The 14,357-nt window shown below is 42.7% G+C and overlaps 1 protein-coding gene across 1 annotated transcript in view; it reads left to right on the forward strand.

Moving 5' to 3' along the window:
• PAX8 (paired box 8) overlaps positions 1–14,357 on the forward strand; it is a 20,160-nt gene that overhangs the window by 3,871 nt on the left and 1,932 nt on the right. Inside the window, 9 exon segments of the mRNA XM_072402891.1 lie at positions 3,103–3,153; positions 3,838–4,003; positions 6,829–7,026; positions 8,425–8,507; positions 9,182–9,307; positions 10,411–10,586; positions 10,671–10,866; positions 11,373–11,561; positions 14,015–14,104. Of these exon segments, the coding sequence (XP_072258992.1) occupies positions 3,103–3,153; positions 3,838–4,003; positions 6,829–7,026; positions 8,425–8,507; positions 9,182–9,307; positions 10,411–10,586; positions 10,671–10,866; positions 11,373–11,561; positions 14,015–14,104 (1,275 nt within the window).

A 14,357-nucleotide genomic window follows, 5' to 3' on the forward strand; every position in this document is an offset into this window, starting at 1 on the left:
CAGACTTGTAAAGTCATTATCACCAGTCCTTGGCTGCCAGGATGACTTCAGAAGAGGTGAATAGTCTGGGTGCACCTTACACATGGATAGCTAGGAACAGAAAATGTAATTATTTATATAAAAATCCCAAATCCCCACATTGGGCATTACAACTCCGCTGTTGTCTTTGTGCAATCAATTCATATAATCCCAGGTACAATCACACAGATACCTGCATGCATTCCGACACAGCCCAGCCTAATACCCCATCATGGACTCCTTGTAGGAAACCCTGAATTAAAGGGAATGTACAGTTCTTCCAATAGTCCAGCTTGATAGAGTTTCACCAAGATGTGATATTGTTGTGTTGCTTCTGTGTGTAGTTTGTCATCTCCCTCCTATTGTGTGATACTTCCCCCACCTCCTAGATTGTAAGCTCTTTGGGTCAGGATCCTTTCCCCCCTCCTGTGTCACTGTATCTGTCTGTCATTTACAACCCCTATTTAATGTACAGCGCTGCATAATATGTTGGTGCTATATAAATCCTGTTTATTATTATAATTAATAATAATAATAATAATAATAAAAATAATAATAAGGATAATAATAATTAGGTATGTATAAGGGCAGCCATATTTGCCTATTATATCTGCGGCTTTATTTTCTGCTTTGCAGTCGTACACAGTGGTTGTGCTACACTGCTGGTTCCTATATTACATGCCAGGGATGTTTAGGGTTAGGTTTTGATGGGCAGAGAGGAGCACTTACCAGTTCTTCATGCCCACTAACTTACCTGCAGTTGCCCATGTAGAATGAATTGGGGTTGCAGTGAGGGGAAAAGGTTGGAAAGCTGGTTCATTAGGAACAAGTGCTTGGTGATGGTTGGGACAGCAAGGTGCTGACTATCAAACTGATATCTTATCTCAGCAATTGGTAACAGGACCTGTGCTGGGATAGATATCAGGGCTGCCACTGGTCATTGCAGTCTATAAATGCTAATTACCTGGCTGACTTTCGCAATCAATGACCTGGAACAATTGTGCAGATCTGGAAAGTCTGAGAGAACTCTTTATCTGTGTCCTTAAGTCATTGGAGGAATGGAAGTCTTCATACTTCCCCAAATGTAGAGTTAGAGTGATTGTGCTGAGTCAATAAGAGCTCCCTCTAGTGTATGATCTACAAATAATTTATACAAGAGGAATTGTACTGCCATTATGGGAGCAATGCATCACTCTTTATATTAGATTTATCTAAAATGATTTTGGTTGCTCCTGAACTAAGTTTATCAATCTGTGATGGTTTATCAGCAGTGCCATTATGTGATTGGTGCGGCAATTTGTTTTTGAATTATATTTAGACATCATGCAGAGCTAGAAGATGCATTTGGCATGTAGGGCATTAGGTTTCTGTTGGTTGAAAGCAGAATAGTAAAAATCAAATGGGGCCAATCATTGACACCAGCAGAGCTGTCACCGGCCCCAATTTCCCCATTTCCCCTATGGCCGGTGACAGCCTTTCCCCAGATTTGGTGGCACTTGCGTTTCAATTGTGCAAATAGCCAAAGGTTGCCCTTTCACCCCTTCTGCTGTCACAATGGCACACATAGACCATGCCAGGCCCAGGAAGGAAGAACATTAGTGGCAATAGATCATCCATGGTGGGTGTAAGTTTCTTATTTTGGGTGAGTGTCTTTGGAGGGGGGTTGTTATGGATTATGGTTGGTTGGACATGTGTATGGTGCCAGGAAGGGGGCGGTGGGCAGGCACAGTATATTATAATCAGCCAATAAATGTTCATAACGATGAGATTGTGTGTTATTGGAAGGAGAGGAAGAGGCGGCTTTGGTGATTTCTGTGGGGCACCGAGAGGTCCAGAAATGGCCCTGCAATGGGGGCTTCCCATGATCCCCTCACTAATGAAATGTTTGAAGCAGTCGGTTTTATGTACCATACACACCATTACTTTGTGTAGAACATCTGGAGCTTTATCCTGGGAACGTTAAGCATCTCGTTTATTGATATCTGCAAATAATTAGACATCTCTTCTACAATCTCCGTATCTCATCTCTGAATGGGGAGTTCTGAATTTTTACTGTTATTAGTTTTCATTATCTTTATATCTTTGTGAATGCTCGCAGGTAGGACCCTCCCACCATTCACTGACTATTACAATGTGTGAATCCTTATGTGTTTATGTTAGGATGGAATTGTAACTTCTGCATGTTGTCTCTGACTATGATAAAATGATCTGCAGACTCCTGGAATGCGATCGGAGAACTCTGGATGCATGGAGTTTGTATGGCAACAGGCTGCTTCTTCTGCAATGGTGATTGGATGAAAAGGCACCAAATGGGCCACTTTCCATATTGATTACCCGCTGGTATTGGTTTAAAAAGTAAATCAATGTCTTGCAAAGCTGTGATTTTGTGTTACAATGTAAGGATTGGCACCATTAGACATTTCTGGAATGGGCATCACAATGTGGGGGGGGGGGGTAACCCCGAATAACCCCATTGTGACCCCTTTAACTGTTGCTTACAAAACACCTTCCCCGTGTCATGGACCTTCCTAGGAGAATGTATGTTCTGCACGGGGTAATAATATGGTGAATGATCCCCAGGACTGGATTTTGGTTGAGGGAAAAGTTGATATCATTCTGTTACCTTCGAGTAATTGAGTAATAGTAACATGGTGTATGATCTATATACATGAGAAGGCTCGGGAGTCATCTACCTGATAACAGGTAACACCGTCCACCCAAAGGCCAAGGGTACTCCCAGGAACTGAAAGCAGAATATCCAGCGCATTTGCTGCACCTTTGGACGCTTCCCTCCACCGATAGACAGCAATGCAGAACTTTGTGCCAATCAGAATATCTCTCCTATCTATGGAATATCCTATCTGTCCTGTGCTTCACCCCAACATTGGAGGGGCAGAATGTTGTACATGTATGTGTTGGGTTTAATGGCTTCTGATTGGGTGATAACATTTTGGAAAATGCTTTGCGTTGGGTCCTTGGTGTGCATAGCCCGAGGAATGTAATGAGATATCGGAGCCTCCCATCACCCCACATTTCTTTATAAATTTGAGTTTTGTTGTATCTAAACATTGCGTTTGTCCACAGAGCTCATCTCAGAAGGGGGCCGCACAGGACCTGCCAGCTCACTGCATATAGGTCAGCAGTTACATTATTACAATATGTGTGACATACAGGGGCGCCCACCTACCTGCCCGGACATTTGTAGCAGAAATTAGCTTTCATCTTTTCACATTTTAGCACAGAATGTGTAGGCAAAAGACACAACCATGCCATGGCCCGGCCCCTTGGCTAGCAAGGTCAACATTACCTGTGAGCCCATTGTCAAAGAACACAGTGGGCAGCATTTCCATTGGCTGGTGTTTACCACTCCTGATCTCAACCAGCCAATGGGATCGCTGCTTGATGTGTACTTTAACAACAAGTTTACAACTGATGTTTTTGTGGCAAGAACTTTGCAGTTGACATATTTGCTTTGGCTATAGGACGAGTTATTTGCTTCCCCTCCATATATTTATTTACTCTGCAATTCTATTGTGCAAATATTAAAGGTTCTTGTGTCAGGTGGGTCTGTTCATTGACTACAAAACTACTAACTAGCTAACTTCAAGCACCATAGTCCTACTTAAAGGGGGGTTTGCAGGCACACATATTGCATACATGTATTCAGCCATCTATGTATTGCCTACTATACACCTTATTATAAAATATCCTTTTCAATACAATATAAGACACAGACTGTTGTTACAGTTATCTCTGTATGTGAACAATGGCCCGATATATGTTCCAGACTAATAACAGCCATGTTTCTCCTCCATCCAGGTCATGGTGGCCTAAATCAGCTAGGAGGAGCCTTTGTCAATGGTCGTCCCCTCCCAGAAGTGGTGAGGCAGCGCATCGTAGACTTGGCGCACCAGGGCGTGCGTCCGTGTGACATCTCTCGGCAGCTGAGGGTCAGCCATGGGTGCGTCAGCAAGATTCTGGGCAGGTAAGGAGCCAGGAAGGCAGCCAACCCTCCGCATGAAGGATTGTCTTCTCATTGTATTATCGATCATTCTATAATAATACCACTCAACACACAGCCAATACAGAGATGACTTGAGTGCTCCCATCATTCATTACTTTCATCATTTACTTAATGTAATCATTTCAGGGATATTATTTGTAGATTTGGGGTGTATAGGTCGCATACTTGGCTCAGTATCTGTACCCATTGAGATGACTATGAGAGATTCGGACTGTATAGGAGTTCTATGGATCTCCATGAACCCACCTAATGATCATGGTGGTCCCAGGTCCATCATTGCTGTCACATCTACACATTGATCAGACAGAAGACTATACAGGGTCCCGATGCATTGGCATGGTTGGGCGTATCTCCAGGGGTTGGCATTCACCAGATGCAGATAGTAAAAGTAAAATGCGTTAGAAAGAACGCAATCCATACCGAAAAATCTGAACTCCCCTTTTCTATCACATTCTGAAAATATCAGATGGTATTTTAACGTCTATGAAGGAAAGGTCTTTCCATCTTCAGAATGACCCAAAAAGTTCAATTTTATAAAATTGGATCTGGACTTAGCTGTACAGAATAATATCAGGGCTGGGTGAGGGCACCTTGGGCACTTTACTAAAAGCAAAGAGGACCTATGGGGACCAAACAGCTCATGGGGGGTGTGGGGTCACCTCGCCCTTCTCACATTGTACCTTGGACAATGATTTTCTATAAATTAATATCATGAGATTAACCTCTTGTTGAAGTTTACTGCATTTAAAAACATTGGGTGACCCATAAAATATCATCGGGGCCATTCCCAGACTTACTACACGTACAATTTAATTCAGGACCATACTTGGATCAGTACCACATTCCCTGATTGGCAATACTTTGAACACATATTTTGGGACTTTTAGGGAATATATATAATAAAAATACAACTGTTATACATGTCCACAAATCAGTCATCCCTTGCATTATAAGGTATATAAAACATGTTACAATAGCATTCCATACATAACGTGTGCTTTACGCGTTTCACATATTTTGCTTCTGCAGGAGAAGAACCTTTCAGTGGCAAACCTAATATAAAACATATAACGATGCCAACGTATTAAAGTTTAATCATAAGGATAATTGATGATGATTAGAATGATATATTCCTAAAAAGAACTATCTGAGCTCCCATCGTCCTCTGCAGACATCTGATTGGTTACATTGTTGCAGTGTAGACGATTCTCTCATAAATAAAGAACTATTTGCTGGCTGAATCCGGAGGCTGTTCATCCCTAATTATAGCGCAGCCAGGGCGCCGGATGTTTTTTCAATACTCCATTTACCAGATTAGACAAACACGCTTTATTTTTTATTTGTGATCCACGTACAAATTGTCTCCCCTCCCCCACGCATCCCACACATTGCTATCCTTGTCCCTGGTACTCGGAGCAATGAGATAGAACCGAGCTGTCATACAGATTGCCTAATGACATTGTTATGAATGAATAGTAATAAAATCTGATCAGAGGCTTTCATTCTCTTCAACTCCATCCAACTATAAAATAAGAAAGATCGGCCTTACGTCACAGGAACGGCATTAGTATGAAGAATAAATATCGCCAGCACAAGACGTGGCGTGGTTTTCTTATAATGCATGCTTTCCTTTATTCTCCATTTACCAGTCATTGTTATTTGGTTACAGATCTGATTTATGGTATAAAGTATGAAAACCCAGATTTTATTTTTCACTAATTTTGTCATCACTGTATACAGCTTTCCTAAACTTTGATTTTTGTGAACCTGCAAAGTTTTGGGGATCGCAGCAGTAAGGACTCTGTGAGGCTGACAACGTTAACCCTCTGCCTGGCAATTAGCAGCAGCGTTGTCAGCGTGTTGTTTTTGCTCTTTCGGTTTGGCTGCCCATTGGGTTTAGATAGGAAGCTCAATGGCCAATCAGGAGCCTGAATGGAAGGCTGACATCTCTGCTGCTGCTAGATACAAGGTCAAAGCTACAAACCCAACTCATGGATCCATCTCACTTCTCCATATTCCCCTGCTCATTACAGCTTTTTATTAAAAGTTATTCCTCAGATTATTCCTGGTGGGAATCTTAAAATATCCTAAAGAATCTAAATATTCCCTTGTGCCCGGGCAAGTCAAAAACTTCTGGGGACAATAAATTCCAGGAATCCATGTGACCTGGGAGTCGTATGGGCACACACATTGGCATTGCTACGGGTTGTTCTGCCAATCACTATGGGCACGCCCGGATTATAAGAAGGCATTGCCCACTCACCAATCACATAGCCAGGAATACAATTAGGAGATAAGAAGTGTTATTCAGAAAAGTGCCGATTGGGCTGAAAAGTGGAGATCTTTTTAGATCTTCTTTTCTATAAATAGTGAGAAATGCAAAACTGCATCATCGGCATATAAATAATTCAATATTTTGGGCTGGTAGACTGTTCACCCCTTTATTAATGGGCAAGGATTAGAGATTTGGTAAGAATTGTTCTTTCATATAAAATTTGCTTGAACTGATTTCAGAAATATTACAAATTATTGGGGCTTACAGATGCTTAGGGCTCTGTTTATTAAACAGGGAATGTGACATTCCCTCAAACATTCCCTGGTGGGAATCAATTACTGCCATTGAAACACATGGACCTGGTTTATTCCCATGAAGGAATGTTTGAGGGAATGTCTGATTCCCTGTTTTATACATAGAGCCCATTAGGTTGCCATACCCGGTGCAGTGGTGGGGCAGGGGGAGGCTGATGGTTTTGGATAATTATACCTTTTTGTTTGCATTGGAGTAGGTACTATGAAACAGGCAGCATCCGGCCAGGAGTCATTGGAGGTTCAAAGCCCAAAGTTGCAACCCCCAAAGTGGTGGAGAAGATCGGCGATTATAAGCGGCAGAACCCCACCATGTTTGCTTGGGAGATCAGAGACCGGCTGCTGGCAGAGGGAGTCTGTGACAATGACACGGTGCCCAGCGTCAGCTCCATCAACAGGTACGGGAAAGAATACGGCAGATTTGTATCAATCATTCACATTTCAGATTTGTATCAATCATTCACATTTCCGATTTGTATCAATCATTCACATTTCTGATTTGTATCAATCATTCACATTTCGGATTTCTATCAATCATTTACATTTCGGATTTGTATTAATCATTCACATTTCAGATTTGTATCAATCATTCACATTTCAGATTTGTATCAATCATTCACATTTCAGATTTGTATCAATCATTCACATTTCGGACTTGTATCAATCATTTACACCCCGCGGTCATTAAGAAATCTGTTCTATGCATTGCAAACAGCTGCGAATGTCACTGCCACTGCTCTGCCTATACCTTGCCATTGATTCTACTTTTCATTGCACAATATGTTTAAATTTACTAGAAATAAATAACAGCCAAACTAGAAATCTATTCAGTTTTTGTACCATCAGGCAAACCCCTGCGTTGTATAGTTTTGTTGTCTTTTGGGACATCTGAAGATTTAAAGTGTACCTGAACTAAATACAATATCATTGAATGTTCTCCCTCAATCATCAACTACACCACTTTACTTTGTATTCATGAAGATGAATTCCTTGGATATTTCCATTTGCTGCTTGTAGACATTCTCCCAGTCTATCATAATAAAACCTAAGGCAGTAAATCTTTTTACCCTAAGGAACCCCTAAAATAAGTTTTAGATTTTTAGGGAAGTAAAACAAAGTAATTGGGAGTCGGTGGGAAAAGAAGCCTTCTAAATGAGTGGCCAGAATAAAGAACCTCCCATGTAGTGTTGGCTGGAATAATAATAACTTTATATACATGCAAACACATGATTAGATGGATCTACCAAGTGGTGTCGGCCCCAGAACTATTCAGACATCATCCAATGAGAGCTCAGTCAGCCAGGAACCCCTAGTAACACCTGGAGGATTGTAATATTCGGGGGTGATAGTGATATCTGGTTAGAATGGCTGATCTGAGGAATGGGACTTTAGAGGAGAAAAGTTGTGCAGAGTTCTGGTAAACTTTAAATTCTTTGATAAGGATTATCTGGCCAATAGTGAAGCTCAAATAAGTCTCAATATTAATGAACAAATAAAAAGTAATGCTGACATATTACTACCAATTAAATGATTTTATCAGAAAATGTATATTTTATGTACATTTATTGATAATATTTTACACCAAGAAGTAAAATCTGCATTTATTTGCATTTTGTCTGCTGATACACGATAGACAATGGAATATCTGTGAACAGGAATTGGATTGAAGTAAGATGTGATGAAGACAAAAACTCATCCCAGGTGTTTCCCGCCAATTTATACATCAGAAGATGTCATGATGATGTGTTTGAAAATACCATTTCCAGTACTTATTCTCCATATTTATCTCTTCACAGAATAATACGCACCAAAGTTCAGCAATTATTTAACTTGCCCATGGAGACCTGCGTGAAGTCATTGAGCCCGGGACAAACTCTGAGTAAGTCAGAATATTTTGTAGACGTTGGGGAAGATGGCGAGGTCACAATGGGAGGTGTTCCACCTCGTATAGGGAGAATAGAAGAAGTGTCTATGGGTGGATAGTGGAGGTGTAAGGATCACATTGAGTTGTTGGGTCGTGTTGGGTTCTTTGGGGATCATCTTTATATAATATGGCAAGAAACACGAGCAATGGCACCAGTAGAATGGCTGCTAGGTGGATGGCAGGATCTCACCCCTTGTTCATTTTATTCTTTGGGCCTAAGTCTGCTTGGTCAGGTTTCTAGTTATCTGGACCGGGATGGTTTATGTTGGGTTCTGCAGGTAACTCACACATCAGGTTCATATGAGGACAGCACATAGAATGGACCTCTGCAAAAATTGTCCAGCACCAAAAAGCCAAAAAATCTGTTCTGGGTTGGGGGGTTACATTTGTTTCAGTTTTTTTTTCATCCAAGTCAGAAATAATTGGCCTCCCATTGCTGGGTCACCGGATTGTCTACATTTTGTTCTTTGAGTGATTGACCCAGAATGGAGGTCTACTTGCTTGGTGTTGGGAATGTTGGGTTGGTATGATATCAGACATATGGATCGTTTTCTTTCTTTTCCTTTCTGTAAATTCCCTGGATGAATTATTGGAAATAGATTTATATGTGATTGTCTTTTCATTCCCAGTCCCCAGTTCAGCCGTGACTCCTCCGCAGTCTCCCCATTCCGATTCCCTTGGCTCTACATACTCAATCAGCGGATTGTTGGGGATATCACAGCCCAGCTCTGAGGGGAAACACAAACTGGATGACAGTAAGTGCCAGGACGGATTCCTTCCATATTCCATGGGATTATATATTGATTAAACAGACCATTCATGTGCAGAAATCCAAACCACCAATCAGAAACCATCAGCCATTGGGCGTTAATATTTGTCAAAAGTTAGTTTCTAATTGGATAAAACACTTCCGCTCAGCCTCCCCTTTATTCAATCTGCCCTCCAACCTCCCTTCTATTCAATCTGCCCTCCAACCTCCCTTCCATTCAATCTGCCCACCAGCCTCCCCCTTATTCAATCTGCCCTTCAGCCTCCCCTCCATTCAATCTGCCCTCCAGCCTCCCTGTCATTCAATTTGCCCTCGAGCTTCCCCTTCATTCAATCTGCCCCCCACCCTCCCCTTCATTCAATCTGCCGTCCAGCCTCCCCTCCATTCAATTTGCCCTCCAGTCTTCCCTCCATTTAATCTGCCCTTGAGCCTCCTCTTCATTCAATCTTCCCTCCAGCCTCCTAGTCGTTCAATCTGCCTCCCAGTCTTCCCTTCATTCAATTTGCCCTCCAGTCTCCCCTCCATTCAATCTGCCCTCCAGCCTCCCCTTTCATTCAATCTGCCATCCAGCCTCCCCTTCATTCAATCTGCCCTCCAGCCTCCCCTCCATTCAATCTGCCCTCCAGTCTCCCCTTCATTCAGTCTGCCCTCCAGTCTCCCCTCCATTCAATCTGCCCTCCAGTCCCCCCTCCACTCAATCTGCCCTCCTGCCTCCCCATCAATAAATCTGCCCTCCAGCCTTCCCTTCAGTCTTGCACACTTGTACCGGTTCCTCTCCTGGACTAGAATTGCTTCCTCCGATATCACTGCACACTGTGAGCTTCTCACAATGCACATTAGAAGCTGCAGAGATATTTGGATTCTGATTGGTTGGAATGGACAATAGTTCCACTTTGATTTGCTATTTACAGATCAGCCTCTCTGTATTCAGTTTGTATGGAGACCCAAATATTGGGCTGTTTTGCAGGTTAACTCTTCACGTTTGCCGCCATTGCTACACTGAGATACCGATCATGTCGTTTTCCAATATCTGTGTGTGGGATGATTCCTTTTCTGCACAATAATAACTAATCTGTTTGCTGCTCTCAGGTGATCAGGACAGCTGCAGGCTCAGCATTGACTCTCAGGGGAGCGGAGGGCTGAGCCGGAAACACCTGAGGACAGAAGGTTACATTCAGCACCCATTGGATGGGTTGGAATGCCCCTTCCAGAGGCAACACTTCCCTGACTCTTACCCCTCGGCCAGCCACAGCAAGGCTGAACAGGTGAGTGTAGCCAAAGATTTCTGTCATTTCCCTGATCCCATACACTGTACAATGAGAGATAATTGTCTGTCCTCACATGTCCAGGCTCTCTATCCTCTACCATTACTGAACAATGCGATGGACGATGGGAAGTCAGCGCTGGCCTCTTCTAACGCCGCCCTCAGTAGGAATCTGTCCACACACCAGGGGTACTCCGCTCTCTCAGGTAAGACCTCCGATTGTCACACACCTCCAATCTTCATTAAAATATTCAATTTTCATTGCAGCTCAGTTTTTTTAGGTTTAAGAGGGTGAAAGCAACTTTAATTATTTTCATTATTCATTATTTATTGATTACTTTATACCAGGGGTTCTTAATCTTTGGATGACTCCAGACCCCCAGTGGATTGTCCAATATGGCCCCTTACCCCCTCTCGCCCAGGACAATATCTGCATGGAGTTTGCAGGTTCTCCCCGTGTCTGTGTAGGTTTTCACCGGGTACTACATTTTCTTCCCACATTCCAAAAACATGCAGTTAGGTTAATTGGTCCCCCCCAAAGTTACATTAGACTGTGATAATGACATATAACTATGGTAGGGACATTAGATTGTGAGCTCTAAGGGACAGATAGTCACATGACTATGGACTTTGTACAGCACTGCGTGATATGTCGGCGCTATATAAATTCCGTATAATAATTTCGGACTTTTCTTCAATTGCTGCTGATTTATGGCTATAAAATATTGAAGCCAGAAATGGTCAACCAGCAATATCTGAAGAACAAAAAAACAATGGCGGCCTCTAGATTTATCCCATGATGGGCACACTAAAGTCTTCCAATGTTTCCTTGGGTAACTTCAAGGTTCATCATTATTTTATCTTTACTTTTTTACAGGGCGTGATGTTGTGGGGTCGACTCTGCCCGGGTATCCGCCACACATACCCAGTGGCCAAGGAAACTACGCTTCATCTGCTATTGCTGGAATGGTTGCAGGTATGGAATGGTTCCATTCTTATAGCTTCTTCTGATTTATTTCTGTCCTGGTCCAGTATGCAGAATGATGGGCCAAATGGGCAATGTACAAGGCAATGGCCCTCCAAATAATCCCGCTCAGTATGTTGAGAGGTAATATCAATCTTTACATCAATCTAGTTATGGTGTAACAACAAGAGAAACAACCATGGCTGGGGTGATCCGTACCCGAAGTTCTGCAGGATCACACAACGATTGGCATATTTATAGGGTACTTATTATCATCCTAATGCCAATGGCTCTATGGCAGGGGCTGCGGACATGGTTAGGGCTTGTGTAGTTCGGTGAATGCTGTTTGCTTGCAGGTGAATCCGGTTTGCATTTGGGATCAGTTTGAAATACTCCTGAGGTCTAATAGAGGTCCTGCAAGCTGCGTCAGACCTAGTGGTCCATCTTCTGGTCCTGAGTCTTCTCTGACCTCTCTGTTGCATCAAGCTACCCGTACCTAGTCCAATAAACTGATTTATTAAGCTCCCCAAGGCTGGAGAGGATACACCACATCAGTGAAGCTGGGTGATCCAGCAAACTTGTCATTTGCTAGCAAATGTGGTCCAGATCTATTCCAGGCTTGCTGGATCACCCAGCTTCACTGCTGAAAGTGTATCCTCCCTAGCTTTAATAAATTAAGTCGGATATAATATTCTTGTATATTCCTAAAATACGAACATTGAGAAGTGCATGGCTAGGGATTGTGAGCCTCTTCGAGGGACAGCTAATGACCATGGACTTTGTACAGCACTGCGGTATATGTTGGCGCTATATAAATACTGTGTAATAATATTAATAAATTGTATGCACTCAGATATTTTCCTAATATGTCTATCTGTAAATGTTTCCATAGACATATAACGATTTCCAGCCAAATCAGCCAGATTAGGATATAATTGTGCTATCAAGGCGTAGCAGCAGGCACTCCTGACAAATGTCCCCAGGGGAATAATTCACCCGGGTTGGATTTTCACCAGCCAGTCGCTATTGTTTTCTCAAAATATCACCAGCACCGGAGGCATTCCATAATGACGGAACCACATGCATGATACCAACGTGAAGAACATCAATTTGCAGCCGGGTCCATTATTAGTCGATAGGTTTCCTTCCTAAGATCATTTAATATTGGAGTTTCGCTGGCACTAAATTCCTTTACTATTATTAGATCTCCACATTCGGTTTATTTATCACAGGGGGTATCTACTCATCAGATGACAGCACATAAATGATAAGAACCCATTGAGAATATGGCCGACCCCAGGTGACCTCTACAGGTATATTTAAATGAAAGAGAAATGCAGAATGCCAATCCCCCCCCCCTACGCAGTTCGCAGCTCCGGAACCTGCTGAGCCAGCGTGTTACTGTGTTACCACGGAGATGCGCTTAATGCAGCGTTAAAAATATAAAGTACTTGTGCCCCCCTCCCCAGCCGCACACACACCCGCACGCACACACTCCTTCCTCTCCTGGAGCGTGAAATGAGATTGGTCAAGATAAATAAAGAGAAGCAGTTATAGTTTAACTCTGTGTGTATGAGAGAAATGTTCAGTAATCTGCATTTCTTCCATCATCGGGAATAATAATAAATATTTCTATTATATATTGTTCTCTAATACTCGGATATAGGAATAGTCAGATACTGCAATCATTTACATCGAGGTATTTGTGTTATAATATTATTATTATTAAATAGGATTTATATAGCGCCAACATATAACGCAGCTCTGTACATTAAATAGAGGCTGCAAATGACAGACAGTGACACAGGAGGAGGAGAGGACCCTGCCCCGAGGAGCTTACAATCTAGGAGGTGGGGGAAGTATCACACAATAGGAGGAGAGGGCCCTGACCCGAGGAGCTTACAATCTAGGAGGTGGGGGAAGTATCACACAATAGGAGGGGGATATGGAATGGTGGGAAGTAGTGAGGGTTTAGGGGACAGAAGGAGACGGGTAGGTGAGGGGGAAGCGTTGGGTTTTTATGTGCAGAAAGTAGGAGCAAGCTGAATAGGACGAGGAGACCATTCCAGAGAATCGGGGCAGCTCTAGAAAAGTCTTGGAGCCGTGCGTGTGAGGAGGTTATGAGTGAGGAAGTGATTAGTAGGTCATTGGAGGAGCGAAGAGAGCGGCTAGGGGGGATTCATCTATCAGGGCAGAAAGGTAAGTGGGACAAGACTGGAGTAAGAGAGATTTGTGTATCAGGTAGGTAGGTGGGGGAGGAGCTGTGGGGGGGATTTTTGTATCTCCAAACTTGGAAAGCTTTAATAAATCAGACCCATTGTGTGCAACATGGTTTGGAAAACTTACTCACAGGGGCGGCGCTGCGGGCCCTGTGCATTCGGGAGGGCGATGGGTCCTATGAGTGAGATATCAGCTGCATTGCGCTGTTAAGGTGAGACGTTTCCTGACATTTCTTGTTTTCCCAGCAGGAAGCGATTACTCCGGTAATGCATACAGCCACGGGGCTTATGCTGCGTATGGAGAAGGCTGGCGGTTCCCCGGTTCCAGCCTGCTAAGTAAGTAACATCGGAAATAATGGCTTTTCCAGCACATATATTGACATTCTGATACAAAGTTACAAGCAGACGTTCCTGATATACAACTTTCCCTATTTCTGGCAGAAGTCTCAGGAACGTATGTATACATAATAATTTATACTAATCAATATCAGACCAATCACCTTCCTAATCAGACCGAAGAATAATAAAAAAGATATAAAATAGAATAAAAATGAATTCTTCAAAAAGAATTGTCTTCCGCTGGACCTGA

Source organism: Pyxicephalus adspersus, chromosome 2, assembly GCF_032062135.1.
Source record: "Pyxicephalus adspersus chromosome 2, UCB_Pads_2.0, whole genome shotgun sequence".
Lineage (NCBI taxonomy): Eukaryota > Metazoa > Chordata > Amphibia > Anura > Pyxicephalidae > Pyxicephalus > Pyxicephalus adspersus.